A 17,359-nucleotide genomic window follows, 5' to 3' on the forward strand; every position below is an offset into this window, starting at 1 on the left:
AAAGTTGCAGAGAGCGACTACTGCAAAGTACTTTGTTACATGCGCAGTGCGACTTAGACTTATGCGCAGTTTACTGATAGTCATCAACTGCGAAAACATCGGCATAGGGTACTTATCTGAATCAGGATCAATGTCCGGTGGTCCGGCCGCTGGCGCGCCTTTGCACGCACATTGGCGGAATCGCGCCTCAGCCGGGTTAGCATCTCAATAGGACGCCCACTGGCCACGGCATTACCATAAAGACGCAGTAGTGGCTGTGCCAAGAGACGCTGCAACTGCGCCCACCTCTGAATCACCCCCTTAATGAGGTTTACGTAGCAATGTCACTCCTGCCGAATACGCCATAAATGTGTGGAGTAGCCCAGGGCCAGATATACTACACTGAGAGCAAAGACCATTCTACGAGAGGTGCTCAGGTCCGACTGCATTTTGTTTTCCCTGTGTCCTGACTTATCAGTGTCAGTGGGTGCAGGAAATCTGACACTGAGCAACAAGTCATTTCTGACCGATTTTCCCGGCTGAACCTCAATGTTGTCACGTTTACAGCTGGCAAGTTCACCCTCCCCGACAACACATACAAATATCCCCCCCACCCATGCCCTTGGTTTCCAATTTAAGACCGCTAACTTTAAAACCAATCTCACCTTATTAGTAAATCTCTCAGATCGGCAAATTCACAGTGTGACGTGTTCTCAACTGCAATAGTATAAGAGAGGGAAGAACATGAGACATTGTGCATGTGAGGGTCCTGACCTTGCCCGTAATACAACACTATCAGAGAGCTTCCCCACATCCTATAAAAGAAACGGCTCCAGAATATAGGTGGTTTCACCCCCACATAATCTCAATTTATTGGTTTATATCATTCCCTGTTGCAATGTTTATTAATTATATTATGTTATTTTTCCCTGTGCTTTTCAGTTATGTGTTTATATCATCAGCCAGACGTTGTTTGTTTTTATCGGCACAAAGCTGCTCTCTGTATACAATCATATATAGAGCAGAGCAGAGCCCGTCATATCTGAAGATGAGTAATATAGACAGTCTTCTCTGATTATATAAATACATGACTGGAAAACACGTTGTAGCTAGGAAAAAAACCCAGGACATATAAATGGAATTATATGAAGTTATCTGTAGGAAGAATCCTCTGTAATGTAAGTGGGGTAAGGGACAATGCAAGAGACTACATAAACTGTAAGCAGTCTAAAGTGCAAATATGAGAAATAGTTTTGCATGTACTGAAGGCTAACGTGACTTTGAACATGGTGATGAAATAGAATGGCAGCTACCTCAGATGGCTGTAACGTGTGACTGTAATATAACAGCTGTGTTTTCTGGGAGCCAAGGAGAGATGAAACCAGGGACATTACCATGTGATATGACAGTCTTTTTACATGGTACACATGTAATGTCACACTGCAAGGCAGTGATGCTATAGGACACAAGCATGATGTCACAGTGTGAGACAGTCATGCCTTATGACACAAGCATGATGTCACAGTGTGAGACCACAGTGTGAGACAGTGATGCTATACGACACAAGCATGATGTCACAGTGTGAGACAGTGATGCCTTATGACACAAGCATGATGTCACAGTGTGAGACAGTGATGCTATATGACACAAGCATGATGTCACAGTGTGAGACAGTGATGCCTTATGACACAAGTATGATGTCACAGTGTGAGACAGTGATGCTATATGACACAAGCATGATGTCACAGTGTGAAGCAGTGATGTTAAATGACACAAGCATGATGTCACAGTGTGAAGCGGTGATGTTATATGACACAAGCATGATGTCACAGTGTGATGCGGTGATGTATTATGACACAAGCATGATGTCACAGTGTGAAGCGGTGACGTTATATGACACAAGCATGATTTCACAGTGTGAGACAGTGATGCTATATGACACAAGCATGATGTCACAGTGTGAAGAGGTGACGTTATATGACACAAGCATGATGTCACAGTGCGAGACAGTGATGCTATATGACACAAGCATGATGTCACAGTGTGAGAGAGTGATGCCTTATGACACAAGCATGTCACAGTGTGAAGCAGTGATGCTATATGACACAAGCATGAGGTCACAGTGTGAAGCAGTGATGTTAAATGACACAAGCATGATGTCACACTGTGAAGCGGTGATGTTATATGACACAAGCATGATGTCACAGTGTGATGCGGTGATGTATTATGACACAAGCATGATGTCACAGTGTGAAGCGGTGACGTTATATGACACAAGCATGATGTGACAGTGTGAAGCGGTGCTGTTATATGACACAAGCATGATGTCACAGTGTGAAGCGGTGCTGATATATGACACAAGCATGATGTCACAGTGTGAGACAGTGATGCTATATGACACAAGCATGATGTCACAGTGTGAGACAGTGATGTTATATGACACAAGCATGATGTCACAGTGTGAAGCAGTGATGTTATATCAAACAATCATAATGTCACATATTGATGTTGTTGTTATATGGTACAAGCACAATGTCACAGTGATAAGCACCTAACAACACGTGTGTAAGAAAAACATTTCTAACTTCTTAAACATATTTATATATAAAAACTTCTGGATGAGTATAACGTGCTGTAAGTAGCCTGTACACATGATGTGGTATGATGTGATGCAGTACACATGACGTGGTATGATGTGCTGTAGGTAGCCTGTACACATGACGTGGTATGATGTGCTGTAGGTAGCCTGTACACATGACGTCGTATGATGTGATGTAGGTAGCCTGTACACATGACGTCGTATGATGTGATGTAGGTAGCCGGTACACATGACGTGGTATGATGTGATGTAGGTAGCCTGTACACATGACATGGTATGACGTTGTGTAGGTAGCCTGTACACATGATGTGGTATGATGTGATGTAGGTAGCCGGTACACATGACGTGGTATGATGTGATGTAGGTAGCCGGTACACATGACGTGGTATGATGTGCTGTAGGTAGCCTGTACACATGACGTGGTATGATGTGATGCAGTACACATGACGTGGTATGATGTGCTGTAGGTAGCCTGTACACATGACGTGGTATGATGTGCTGTAGGTAGCCTGTACACATGACGTCGTATGATGTGATGTAGGTAGCCGGTACACATGATGTGGTATGATGTGATGTAGGTAGCCTGTACACATGATGTGGTATGATGTGATGTAGGTAGCCTGTACACATGATGAGGTATGATGTGCTGTAGGTAGCCTGTACACATGATGAGGTATGATGTGCTGTAGGTAGCCTGTACACATGACGTGGTATGATGTGATGTAGGTAGCCTGTACACATGATGAGGTATGATGTGCTGTAGGTAGCCTGTACACATGATGTGGTATGATGTGCTGTAGGAAGCCTGTACACATGATGTGGTATGATGTGATGTAGGTAGCCTGTACACATGACATGGTATAACGTTGTGTAGGTAGCCTGTACACATGATGTGGTATGATGTGATGTAGGTAGCCTGTACACATGATGAGGTATGATGTGCTGTAGGTAGCCTGTACACATGACGTGGTATGATGTGATGTAGGTAGCCTGTACACATGATGTGGTATGATGTGATGTAGGTAGCCTGTACACATGATGAGGTATGATGTGCTGTAGGTAGCCTGTACACATGATGTGGTATGATGTGATGTAGGTAGCCTGTACACATGATGAGGTATGATGTGCTGTAGGTAGCCTGTACACATGACGTGGTATGACGTTGTGTAGGTAGCCTGTACACATGATGTGGTATGATGTGATGTAGGTAGCCTGTACACATGATGAGGTATGATGTGCTGTAGGTAGCCTGTACACATGATGTGGTATGATGTGATGTAGGTAGCCTGTACACATGATGAGGTATGATGTGTTGTAGGTAGCCTGTACACATGACGTGGTATGACGTTGTGTAGGTAGCCTGTACACATGATGAGGTATGATGTGATGTAGGTAGCCTGTACACATGATGTGGTATGATGTGATGTAGGTAGCCTGTACACATGACGTGGTATGACGTTGTGTAGGTAGCCGGTACACATGATGAGGTATGATGTGCTGTAGGTAGCCTGTACACATGACGTTGTATGACGTTGTGTAGGTAGCCTGTACACATGACGTGGTATGATGTGCTGTAGGTAGCCTGTACACATGATGTGGTATGATGTGATGTAGGTAGCCTGTACACATGATGTGGTATGATGTGATGTAGGTAGCCTGTACACATGATGTGGTATGATGTGCTGTAGGTAGCCTGTACACATGATGTGGTATGATGTGATGTAGGTAGCCTGTACACATGATGAGGTATGATGTGCTCTAGGTAGCCTGTACACATGATGAGGTATGATGTGATGTAGGTAGCCTGTACACATGATGTGGTATGATGTGATGTAGGTAGCCTGTACACATGATGAGGTATGATGTGCTCTAGGTAGCCTGTACACATGATGTGGTATGATGTGATGTAGGTAGCCTGTACACATGATGAGGTATGATGTGATGTAGGTAGCCTGTACACATGATGTGGTATGATGTGATGTAGGTAGCCTGTACACATGATGTGGTATGATGTGATGTAGGTAGCCTGTACACATGATGTGGTATGATGTGATGTAGGTAGCCTGTACACATGACGTGGTATGACGTTGTGTAGGTAGCCTGTACACATGACGTGGTATGATGTGATGTAGGTAGCCTGTACACATGATGTGGTATGATGTGATGTAGGTAGCCTGTACACATGATGTGGTATGATGTGATGTAGGTAGCCTGTACACATGATGTGGTATGATGTGATGTAGGTAGCCTGTACACATGACGTGGTATGACGTTGTGTAGGTAGCCTGTACACATGACGTGGTATGATGTGATGTAGGTAGCCTGTACACATGATGTGGTATGATGTGATGTAGGTAGCCTGTACACATGATGTGGTATGATGTGATGTAGGAAGCCTGTACACATGATGTGGTATGATGTGATGTAGGTAGCCTGTACACATGATGTGGTATGATGTGATGTAGGAAGCCTGTACACATGATGTGGTATGATGTGATGTAGGAAGCCTGTACACATGACGTGGTATGATGTGATGTAGGTAGCCTGTACACATGATGTGGTATGATGTGATGTAGGTAGCCTGTACACATGATGTGGTATGATGTGATGTAGGAAGCCTGTACACATGATGTGGTATGATGTGATGTAGGTAGCCTGTACACATGATGTGGTATGATGTGATGTAGGAAGCCTGTACACATGATGTGGTATGATGTGATGTAGGTAGCCTGTACACATGATGAGGTATGATGTGATGTAGGTAGCCTGTACACATGACGTGGTATGACGTTGTGTAGGTAGCCTGTACACATGATGAGGTATGATGTGATGTAGGAAGCCTGTACACATGATGTGGTATGATGTGATGTAGGTAGCCTGTAAACATTGTATTGTATTGTATTTATTGTTGTCATCAGCAAAACAAGTTTGACAGACGAAATTACATTGCACTTTTTTAAAACAGTGAATAGCAATCCATGGTAAAGGTTATCACAAACAATTTCACAAAAATAATAAAATTTAAATTAACTAAAGAGATACAATCATAGCATTCAGCATGCGCACAGCAGATGGAAGAAAACTAACCCTCAAGCGACTCGTACGTGCCCGAAGTACTCTAAACCGCTTTAAAGATGGGAGCTTATCAAAAAATTCATGAAATGGATGGCTTGGATCCGATATGATACCTTTGGTTCTCTTTAGAACCCTAAGCCCATAAACATCATGAATAGTTGGCAACTGCACGCCAATGATTTTACTGGCGGTCCTAACAACCCGTTCCAGTGCACTTCTTTCACTCGCTGTGCAGTTGCCATACCAGATAATGATACCAAACGTCAGAATGCTCTCAATTGAGCATCTGTAAAAGTTTAGCTTAGTTACTTTTTGCTAACTCCCGAGGCCCTCAAACGTCTTAGGAAAAACAAACGCTGATGAGGTATGATGTGCTGTAGGTAGCCTGTACACATGACGTTGTATGATGTGCTGTAGGTAGCCTGTACACATGACGTTGTATGACGTTGTGTAGGTAGCCTGTACACATGACGTGCTATGATGTGCTGTAGGTAGCCTGTACACATGATGAGGTATGATGTGCTGTAGGTAGCCTGTACACATGATGAGGTATGATGTGCTGTAGGTAGCCTGTACACATGATGAGGTATGATGTGCTATAGGTAGCCTGTACACATGATGAGGTATGATGTGCTGTAGGAAGCCTGTACACATGACGTGGTATGACGTTGTGTCGGTAGCCTGTACACATGACGTAGTATGATGTGCTGTAGGTAGTCTGTATATCTGACGTGGGATGACCTGCTGTAGGTAGCCTGTACACATGACGTGGTATGATTTTGTGTAGGTAGTCTGTATATCTGACGTGGGATGACCTGCTGTAGGTAGCCTGTACACATGATGTGGTATGATGTGATGTAGGTAGCCGGTACACATGATGAGGTATGATGTGCTGTAGGAAGCCTGTACACATGACGTGGTATGATTTTGTGTAGGTAGTCTGTATATCTGACGTGGGATGACCTGCTGTAGGTAGCCTGTACACATGACGTGGTATGATGTGATGTAGGTAGCCGGTACACATGACGTGGTATGATGTGCTGTAGGTAGCCTGTACACATGACGTGGTATGATGTGCTGTAGGTAGCCTGTACACATGACGTGGTATGATTTTGTGTAGGTAGCCTGTACACATGACGTGGTATGATGTGCTGTAGGTAGCCTGTACACATGACGTGGTATGATGTGCTGTAGGTAGCCTGTACACATGACGTGGTATGATGTGCTGTAGGTAGCCTGTACACATGATGTGGTATGATGTGCTGTAGGAAGCCTGTACACATGACGTGGTATGACGTTGTGTAGGTAGCCTGTACACATGACGTAGTATGATGTGCTGTAGGTAGTCTGTATATCTGACGTGGGATGACCTGCTGTAGGTAGCCTGTACACATGACGTGGTATGATGTGCTGTAGGAAGCCTGTACACATGACGTGGTATGATTTTGTGTAGGTAGTCTGTATATCTGACGTGGGATGACCTGCTGTAGGTAGCCTGTACACATGATGTGGTATGATGTGATGTAGGTAGCCGGTACACATGATGAGGTATGATGTGCTGTAGGTAGCCTGTACACATGATGTGGTATGATGTGCTGTAGGAAGCCTGTACACATGATGAGGTATGATGTGCTGTAGGTAGCCTGTACACATGACGTGGTATGATTTTGTGTAGGTAGCCTGTACACATGACGTGGTATGATGTGCTGTAGGTAGCCTGTACACATGACGTGGTATGATGTGCTGTAGGTAGCCTGTACACATGACGTGGTATGATTTTGTGTAGGTAGCCTGTACACATGACGTGGTATGATGTGCTGTAGGTAGCCTGTACACATGACGTGGTATGATGTGCTGTAGGTAGCCTGTACACATGATGTGGTATGATGTGCTGTAGGAAGCCTGTACACATGACGTGGTATGACGTTGTGTAGGTAGCCTGTACACATGACGTAGTATGATGTGCTGTAGGTAGTCTGTATATCTGATGTGGGATGACCTGCTGTAGGTAGCCTGTACACATGACGTGGTATGATGTGCTGTAGGAAGCCTGTACACATGACGTGGTATGATTTTGTGTAGGTAGTCTGTATATCTGACGTGGGATGACCTGCTGTAGGTAGCCTGTACACATGATGTGGTATGATGTGATGTAGGTAGCCGGTACACATGATGAGGTATGATGTGCTGTAGGTAGCCTGTACACATGATGTGGTATGATGTGCTGTAGGAAGCCTGTACACATGATGTGGTATGATGTGATGTAGGTAGCCTGTACACATGACATGGTATGACGTTGTGTAGGTAGCCTGTACACATGATGTGGTATGATGTGATGTAGGTAGCCTGTACACATGATGAGGTATGATGTGCTGTAGGTAGCCTGTACACATGATGTGGTATGATGTGATGTAGGTAGCCTGTACACATGACATGGTATGACGTTGTGTAGGTAGCCTGTACACATGATGTGGTATGATGTGATGTAGGTAGCCTGTACACATGATGAGGTATGATGTGCTGTAGGTAGCCTGTACACATGATGTGGTATGATGTGATGTAGGTAGCCTGTACACATGATGTGGTATGATGTGATGTAGGTAGCCTGTACACATGATGAGGTATGATGTGCTGTAGGTAGCCTGTACACATGACGTGGTATGATTTTGTGTAGGTAGTCTGTATATTTGACGTGGGATGACCTGCTGTAGGTAGCCTGTACACATGATGTGGTATGATGTGATGTAGGTAGCCTGTACACATGATGAGGTATGATGTGCTGTAGGTAGCCTGTACACATGATGTGGTATGATGTGATGTAGGTAGCCTGTACACATGATGTGGTATGATGTGATGTAGGTAGCCTGTACACATGATGAGGTATGATGTGCTGTAGGTAGCCTGTACACATGACGTGGTATGATTTTGTGTAGGTAGTCTGTATATTTGACGTGGGATGACCTGCTGTAGGTAGCCTGTACACATGATGTGGTATGATGTGATGTAGGTAGCCTGTACACATGATGAGGTATGATGTGCTGTAGGTAGCCTGTACACATGATGTGGTATGATGTGCTGTAGGAAGCCTGTACACATGATGTGGTATGATGTGATGTAGGTAGCCTGTACACATGACATGGTATGACGTTGTGTAGGTAGCCTGTACACATGATGTGGTATGATGTGATGTAGGTAGCCTGTACACATTATGAGGTATGATGTGCTGTAGGTAGCCTGTACACATGATGTGGTATGATGTGATGTAGGTAGCCTGTACACATGATGTGGTATGATGTGATGTAGGTAGCCTGTACACATGATGAGGTATGATGTGCTGTAGGTAGCCTGTACACATGATGTGGTATGATGTGCTGTAGGAAGCCTGTACACATGATGTGGTATGATGTGCTGTAGGTAGCCTGTACACATGACGTGGTATGATGTGATGTAGGTAGCCTGTACACATGATGAGGTATGATGTGCTGTAGGTAGCCTGTACACATGATGTGGTATGATGTGCTGTAGGAAGCCTGTACACATGATGTGGTATGATGTGATGTAGGTAGCCTGTACACATGACATGGTATGACGTTGTGTAGGTAGCCTGTACACATGATGTGGTATGATGTGATGTAGGTAGCCTGTACACATGATGAGGTATGATGTGCTGTAGGTAGCCTGTACACATGACGTGGTATGATTTTGTGTAGGTAGTCTGTATATTTGACGTGGGATGACCTGCTGTAGGTAGCCTGTACACATGATGTGGTATGATGTGATGTAGGTAGCCTGTACACATGATGAGGTATCATGTGCTGTAGGTAGCCTGTACACATGATGTGGTATGATGTGCTGTAGGTAGCCTGTACACATGATGTGGTATGATGTGATGTAGGTAGCCTGTACACATGATGAGGTATCATGTGCTGTAGGAAGCCTGTACACATGATGTGGTATGATGTGATGTAGGTAGCCTGTACACATGACATGGTATGACGTTGTGTAGGTAGCCTGTACACATGATGTGGTATGATGTGATGTAGGTAGCCTGTACACATGATGAGGTATGATGTGCTGTAGGTAGCCTGTACACATGATGTGGTATGATGTGCTGTAGGAAGCCTGTACACATGATGTGGTATGATGTGCTCTAGGTAGCCTGTACACATGACGTGGTATGATGTGCTGTAGGAAGCCTGTACACATGATGTGGTATGATGTGATGTAGGTAGCCTGTACACATGACATGGTATGACGTTGTGTAGGTAGCCTGTACACATGATGTGGTATGATGTGATGTAGGTAGCCTGTACACATGATGAGGTATGATGTGCTGTAGGTAGCCTGTACACATGATGTGGTATGATGTGATGTAGGTAGCCTGTACACATGATGAGGTATGATGTGCTGTAGGTAGCCTGTACACATGACGTGGTATGACGTTGTGTAGGTAGCCTGTACACATGATGAGGTATGATGTGATGTAGGTAGCCTGTACACATGATGTGGTATGATGTGATGTAGGTAGCCTGTACACATGACGTGGTATGACGTTGTGTAGGTAGCCTGTACACATGATGAGGTATGATGTGCTGTAGGTAGCCTGTACACATGACGTTGTATGACGTTGTGTAGGTAGCCTGTACACATGACGTGGTATGATGTGCTGTAGGTAGCCTGTACACATGATGTGGTATGATGTGATGTAGGTAGCCTGTACACATGATGTGGTATGATGTGATGTAGGTAGCCTGTACACATGATGAGGTATGATGTGCTCTAGGTAGCCTGTACACATGACGTGGTATGACGTTGTGTAGGTAGCCTGTATATTTGACGTGGGATGACCTGCTGTAGGTAGCCTGTACACATGACGTGGTATGATGTGATGTAGTACACATATGATGTTGTGTAGGTAGCCTGTATATTTGACTTGGGATGACCTGCTGTAGGTAGCCTGTACACATGTATGATGTGCTAATCTCTGCGGTACCTCTTTGAACCTGGTGTAATGTGACAAAGTGTGACCAGAGAATCTTCTATCTAAGCCAATATAAAGTTTCCGTTGCACAAGATTTGTAGTATAGAGAAAGCGGATTATCCAGAATTATCCAGGCAGAAGACAATGTCGCCAGCACAGCTGTGACCGTGGCTGGAAGCTGGTACTTTGCAGGAGACCAGGGGATATCTCGCTGCAGCACAACGCCACCCTGTCAGGGAGCAGCTGGAGAGCCTCTGTCATCACCTGCATACAGAGATCTCTCAGTGATGGAGAACAGATGCGCGGCTCCTCGCTACCTCAGTGTAAGCAGGAACCAGAGCAGGAGGCCGGGATCCAGCTAATGGATGGCTTATGTGGGGAGACATGTGGTATACTCAACCATTAATCCACAGGTGTTAGGAGAAAGAACAGCTTCCACACTGGATGCATACGTCTACAGGGGTTCTGTTATACTAGTAGCCTAAGCCTGAATTCCAGGATAAAGTGTACTTCCAAATCCTGCAGATATCATTTAATGGACGGATTAACTATGGAACTGCCGGGGAGCTGTAAACATGACAGAAAATCTAGATGCACGTGAGGGGGAAACATCTCACCTTCGATGATCCCCCACTTGGTTTTCCGGCCCAGAATCCTCCTGCCATTAACCTGATGTTCTTCGTCAGTCCCAACCACGGCAAAAGGAATCTTCTCCTGCAACAGTGGAACACAGACTGTAACAGCAGCGAAAATTGTTCTAACAAAGCTAAGTATTAGGCTGTGCGTTTCAGGCTAACGGCGCGGTCTCTGTATCGTAACAACAGTTTCTCCTATGAACCTTTAATCATTTTGAAACATTGATCACATTGGACCCATCTGCCACTATTGCGTAAATAAAAAAAGTTTGACTCATGAGTGTGTGAATAGAAGCTGTAACAAATTATGCTGCAATGGGCATAATGTGAACTGGAGGCTCTGTGTGGCATAATGTGATAATGTGAACTGAATTGGTGGTTCGGTGTGGCATAACGTGAACTGGGGGCACTGTGTGGCATAAGGTGAACTGAGCGCACTGTGTGCCATACTGGGGACTCTGTATGGCATAATGTAAACTGGGGGTTCGGTGTGGCATAATGTGAACTGGGGGCTCTGTGTGGCATAATGGGAACTGGGGGCTCTGTGTGGCATAATGTGAACTGAACTGGGGGCACTGTGTGGCAAAAAGTGAAGCATTGTGTGGCATAATATGAACTGGGGACTCTGTGTGGTATAATGTGAACTGGGGGTTCGGTGTTGTAGAATGTGAACTAGGGGCTCTGTGTGGCGTAATGTGAACTGGGGGTTCTGTGTGGCATAATGTGAACTGGGGGCTCTGTGTGGCATAATGTGAACTGGGGGTTCTGTGTGGCATAATGGGAACTTGGGGCTCTGTGTGGCATAATGTGAACTGAACTGGGTGCACTGTGTGGCAAAAAGTGAAGCACTGCGTGGCATAATGTGAACTGGGGGCTCTGTGTGGCATAATGGGAACTGGGGGCTCTATGTGGCATAATGTGAACTGAACTGGGGGCACTGTGTGGCATAATGTGAACTGGGGGACACTGTGTGGCATAATGTGAACTGGGGGCTCTGTGTGGCATAATGGGAACTGAGGACTCCGTGTGCCATAATGTGAACTAGGGGCTCTGTGTGGCATAATGTAAACTAGGGACTCAGTGTGCCATAATGTGAACTAGGAGCTCTGTGTGGCATAATGTGAACTAGGGGCTCTGTGTGGCATAATGTGAACTAGGGGCACCATGTGCCATAATTTGAACTTGGGCGCTACAGTGTGTTCAACAGAAGCTGCTTGTGAAATCTATTCGCATCTAATAAGACGCATTTGAAGGTAAAAAGTTGCACAGAAAGACGCTCGGTGCTACCGAATCGCACAGCGCTCACTTGTAGCGCATGGATTTATGTGGACACATCTCTACCATTAAAATGAGATAACTGGTGTGGAGGACACATTGTACTTATGGAGAAAGTCATTCTAAAGTGGTAGGAGGTGGGACATCGTTTTGCACAATGCGCCTCCTAAGACATGTCTGGTTTACAAAAACATTTCCAAAAAACGGAAAATATGACTGCATCTCTAAAGGTGGGTACACACTGGGCGATGGATATCCGGACTATATGTCAGCCTGACGGGCCAACATATCGTAGCGCGGGTACACATTAGAGCGATGTAATGAACGACGGAACTATCCCTTGTTCCACCTTCATTACCTGCTACAGCGCCGCATGCGACATAGTCCGGTTGGTCGTGCAGCACGGCCGACCAGACAATATCTCATGCGACCGCGGGAGCACGCGGACTGGGGCGTACACACTGTACTATCTGGCCGGAAACAACATATCTTTGACGTCATTGTCCCAGTGTGTACCCAACTTTAGTGTGCATCCTGAACGTTCCTTAGTAAATCAGGTCCAATGCTGACAAATTCCCCTCCATCCCCCTACCCCAAACAACACATTGAAGTTCACCAATAACCCGCACGCAACAGAGGCAGCCATTTTGCAGCCAAACAATTCACTATGGACAACAATGAGGCACAACGTTCACTGCGAACTAATGAGCTGGACATCACATCAGCCCAGTGACTGACCTCCAGCTTCTCTGCTTCTGCTAGGTTAGTAGTTAAGAGTACAGCCATCACACACGTTATGCAGCAATATCCTAGTTAATGGATAATCTGAATATGGGTGATCCCCCCCAAAAAATGTCTGCCTCCAGCTGTACATCTAATGACTGACAGCTGCTTACCCGTATTTTGTCATTGAGTAATGCCTCTGTGGGGTCTTCATCCAGCTCTGGCTGAGGGTACACACTGATTCCATGGGTCTGCAGGTCCTTCCTTATCTACAGAGGACAGGAGAAAGCGTTATGGTTTACGTGGCCACTTTCACTTCATCGTTGGCTTTGAAATGTAGCAGATGAGAAGGTGGCTGATAAAATAAACTGCACTAATTTTACAATTGGGAATCACTGTGATGAGATCTATCTATCTATCTATCTATCTATCTCATATCTATCTATCTATCTATCTCATATCTATCTATCTATCTATCTATCTCATATCTATCTATATCTCATATCTATCTATCTATCTATCTATCTATCTATCTATCTATCTATCTATCTATCTCTCTCATATCTATCTATCTATCTATCTCATATCTATCCATTTCATATCTATCTATCTCATATCTATCTATCTATCTATCTATCTATCTATCTCATATCTATCTATCTAATATCTATCTCATATCTATCTATCTAATATCTATCTATCTCTCATATCAATCTATCTATCTATCTATCTATCTATCTCTCTCATATCTATCTATCTATCTATCTCATATCTATCTATCTCATATCTATCTATCTCATATCTATCTATCTATCTATCTATCTATCTCATATCTATCTATCTATCTCATATCTATCTATCTAATATCTATCTATCTCTCTATCTATCTATCTCATATCTATCTCATATCTATCTATCTCTTATATCTCTCATATCTATCTATCTATCTCAAATCTATCTATCTATCTCATATCTATCTATCTATCTATCTATCTATCTATCTATCTATCTCATATCTATCTCAAATCTATCTATCTATCTATCTATCTATCTATCTATCTCATATCTATCTAATATCTATCTATCTATCTCATATCAATCTATCTATCTATCTATCTCACATCTATCTATCTATCTATCTATCTATCTATCTATCTATCTATATATCTATCTATCTATCTAGTAACATTGCTGCCTTTGTGCCCTAGCTGGAGACTTCTATGTTACACCAGGCCTAAAATTTCTAAATGGATGTGGTCCACCTCGCTAGAGAGATTCACCCGATTGCATGGTGGACACTTTGGTTAATTATTAATCACACTTGTTCTTATGATAGGCACTTCACTGAGATGGACATTAGATGAGTACACATATCTCTTAGTAGGGCTTGATCACGAAAAGACCAAAGGTTTAATTACATACATGTTGATGGAGACTTAGCGGGGCGACTAACATGCTAATAAGCTAGAACTATATGTTAATTGATCTGCTAGGCGGACCTGTGGGCCCGATTCAGAGTTGTACGTAATGCCGATATTTACGCAGTTGAACGATTACCAGAAAACTGCGCTTGCATCTAACTCGCTGTGTGATTTGCAGTCAGGGAGCGATAGTGGGAGGTAACGGGGAGCGGCAGCAAAAAACGCAGGCGTGTGGCGACCATTTTCGGGGTGTGTCACAGCCTGCGTCTGCGATAAAAATGTCTCTGGCGTCTTAGTCCTGCGCTCATTCTATGCAACCATAGGGGACTGCGATAATCGAATGATCTGAGACTGATGCTGCGTGTTTGTGCGCAGATGCTGTTATTTGTAAAGTCACAGGTGGGCGTCTCTATACAATCCCCGGCGTCTGTGACATTTGCGTATTCTCGCACAGCCGCTGCACACGGGATCGCAGCTGCGATGGGATTAGCGTACATCCCTGCAGCAGGCGCTGTGTCTCTCCATTGCCTGCGTCCCTTCTGCTGCTGAGTGCTGTAAACCAGTAAGGAATGATGGCGTATAGTCAGGGGCGAGTCTGGTATTGCGGGCGCTGCCGGTTACCACAAACTCTCCCAGGTAAAAGGACGGAAGACCCATGTTTTGCATTAAGCGGTCATCGGTGTATAGTTAATTGAAAAGCCACTGTTCTCCTGATGGCAGGTACTAATGCCCAGAAACATTGGAAATGATGATAAAATAGCAATATTTATTTAGTAACAGTTTCTTATATAGCGCAGCATATTCCGTTGCGCTTTACAATTGGAATATGATAATGGTGCACCCTCTTTATCACAGTCAAGACGCCCACTTACCCTCTTTTTGAACTCTTCTCTCTCCTCCAATGTGAGCGTGTCGGCTTTTGCAATGACGGGCACCACGTTTACAATGCGGCCCAGGCGTTTCATGAACTCCAGGTCCAGCGGTCTCAGCCTGACCGTAGAGACAATAAATGAAAGCAGGTGAGTGACCACTGGCAATAATGGTCTGAGAGCTACGGATACAGATACTATGGAGGGTGTTCTTGTTGTAATTACCATTCTGTGACAGAGTACAGAGAGGACAGCCCGGTATTAGCCTGCGCGCAGTTGTTGCAGGCGCTGTCATAATGGTGAGGCACTAGTGTCCATAGGGGGAGATGCACTAAGCCTTGGAGAGAGATAAAGGACCTCATTCAGTTCCGTCCCTAAGTTCGGATCGGTAGCTGGCCGACCAAGGGGAGTAAGCGGTCGGAATTCAAAAAAATACGCCCCCTTCTCGTACGCATTGCACGTCATCTCCGGGCATATAAGGATTAACCGAGACCATCGGGAACCATCGAAACTGGTCGCAGAGCTTAAGATTGACCATACCCTCTCTTAAGCTCTACGATCATGTCAGTGTAAAAACCTCCCATGTCACATGTGCCATGACGCTACTTTGTTAATTTTGCACTCCCATAAACCGTATGCACTCCCATAAAACGCCGTTCGCATAATTAGGCACGCCTGCGTTCGGATCTCCACTCCCCCGTTTTCAAGCACCTTCCCCTGTTACCACCCACAAACGCCTCATCCTGTCACTCAAACTACCAACCTGGCTGTGTTCAAGGAGAGAAAAATTTCTGATCGTAGCGGCTAGTTTGCGCACGCGCATTGCGAACTTTACGCATGCGCAGTATAGCGAACATCGGTGGTGTACGACCGTGCGGCCGCAACGACTGACTCTGAATGAGGTCCAAAGTACCAACCAATCAGCTCCTAACTGTCACATTATAGGCTGTGTTTAAAAAATGACAGTTAGGAGCTGATTGGTTGGTACTTTTATCTCTCTCCATGGATTAGTACATCTCCCCCTATGTGCTGTCATTAAGGTGTTGGCCAGTATTTCCAAAATCCGGTCTTAATAGCACACTTACAGTCCAGGTACTAAGGATATCCATGTATAAGCACATGTACCTTGATTCTTACCTCAGTCAGTTTGATTTACCAAATGCGCTGAAGCAGGGATATCCCTAATGTCTGGACTGCGAGTGGGCCATGAGCACCGGATGTGGGAAACGCCGGTGCAGTCTCTATCACATTGCTGTCTCTTGTGTGTAATAGACGATTGGTTGTCAGTAAGTTGTATGCATGCTGTATAAAAGTGATGCTCACCCCTTTCTTGCCGGGGATCACAGTGTCAGTTCATGGAACTCAAACGAGGGAGTTCCTGAGAGAATGCAGCGTATAACTAACAGTGGACCCAGAAACAGCTGGTGACCCCATTAGGGGTCCTGTGCCCCGGGTGGTGCACCTCTTTCTATAATGGACTCACCAGTGACCAGTAGGCGGGATGAAGTAGATGCAGCTGTGAATGCGCGAGTCTGGTATTCTGCGTTTCCGATTGACCAGAATCTCCTCCCGCAGGTACTTCTCGTACTGCTCGTGAATGTACTTGATGATGGGGTCCCAGCTGCAGCGACAGAAGGGGAGTAAGATAGAGAAGATGGCCGAGGTCGTTACCTTGAACTTAACTTTATACTGTTCTAGGATGATCTAGAACCTGGGTTATAGTGACAATCCAGATCTATCAGTGATCCACTGGTGGATGAGGAACAGGATATAATGACATCTCTTTTGCTACTGTAGCTCTA

The 17,359-nt window shown here is 44.8% G+C and overlaps 1 protein-coding gene across 4 annotated transcripts in view; it reads right to left on the reverse strand.

The window, feature by feature from the left end:
- SEPTIN12 (septin 12) overlaps positions 1-17,359 on the reverse strand; it is a 193,302-nt gene that overhangs the window by 7,573 nt on the left and 168,370 nt on the right. For all 4 annotated transcript variants that reach the window (XM_088464614.1, XM_088464608.1, XM_088464619.1 and 1 more), the window contains 5 exons: positions 17,041-17,178; positions 15,561-15,678; positions 13,441-13,536; positions 11,252-11,348; positions 645-696 (listed from right to left, as the gene is read on the reverse strand). In XM_088464614.1, coding sequence (XP_088320740.1) covers positions 645-696; positions 11,252-11,348; positions 13,441-13,536; positions 15,561-15,678; positions 17,041-17,178 — 501 coding nt within the window. The remainder of the gene's footprint in view (positions 1-644; positions 697-11,251; positions 11,349-13,440; positions 13,537-15,560; positions 15,679-17,040; positions 17,179-17,359) is intronic.

The sequence above is a fragment of the Taudactylus pleione genome, unplaced genomic scaffold, assembly GCF_031769625.1.
Source record: "Taudactylus pleione unplaced genomic scaffold, aTauple2 ptg000061l, whole genome shotgun sequence".
Classification (NCBI taxonomy): Eukaryota; Metazoa; Chordata; class Amphibia; order Anura; family Myobatrachidae; genus Taudactylus; species Taudactylus pleione.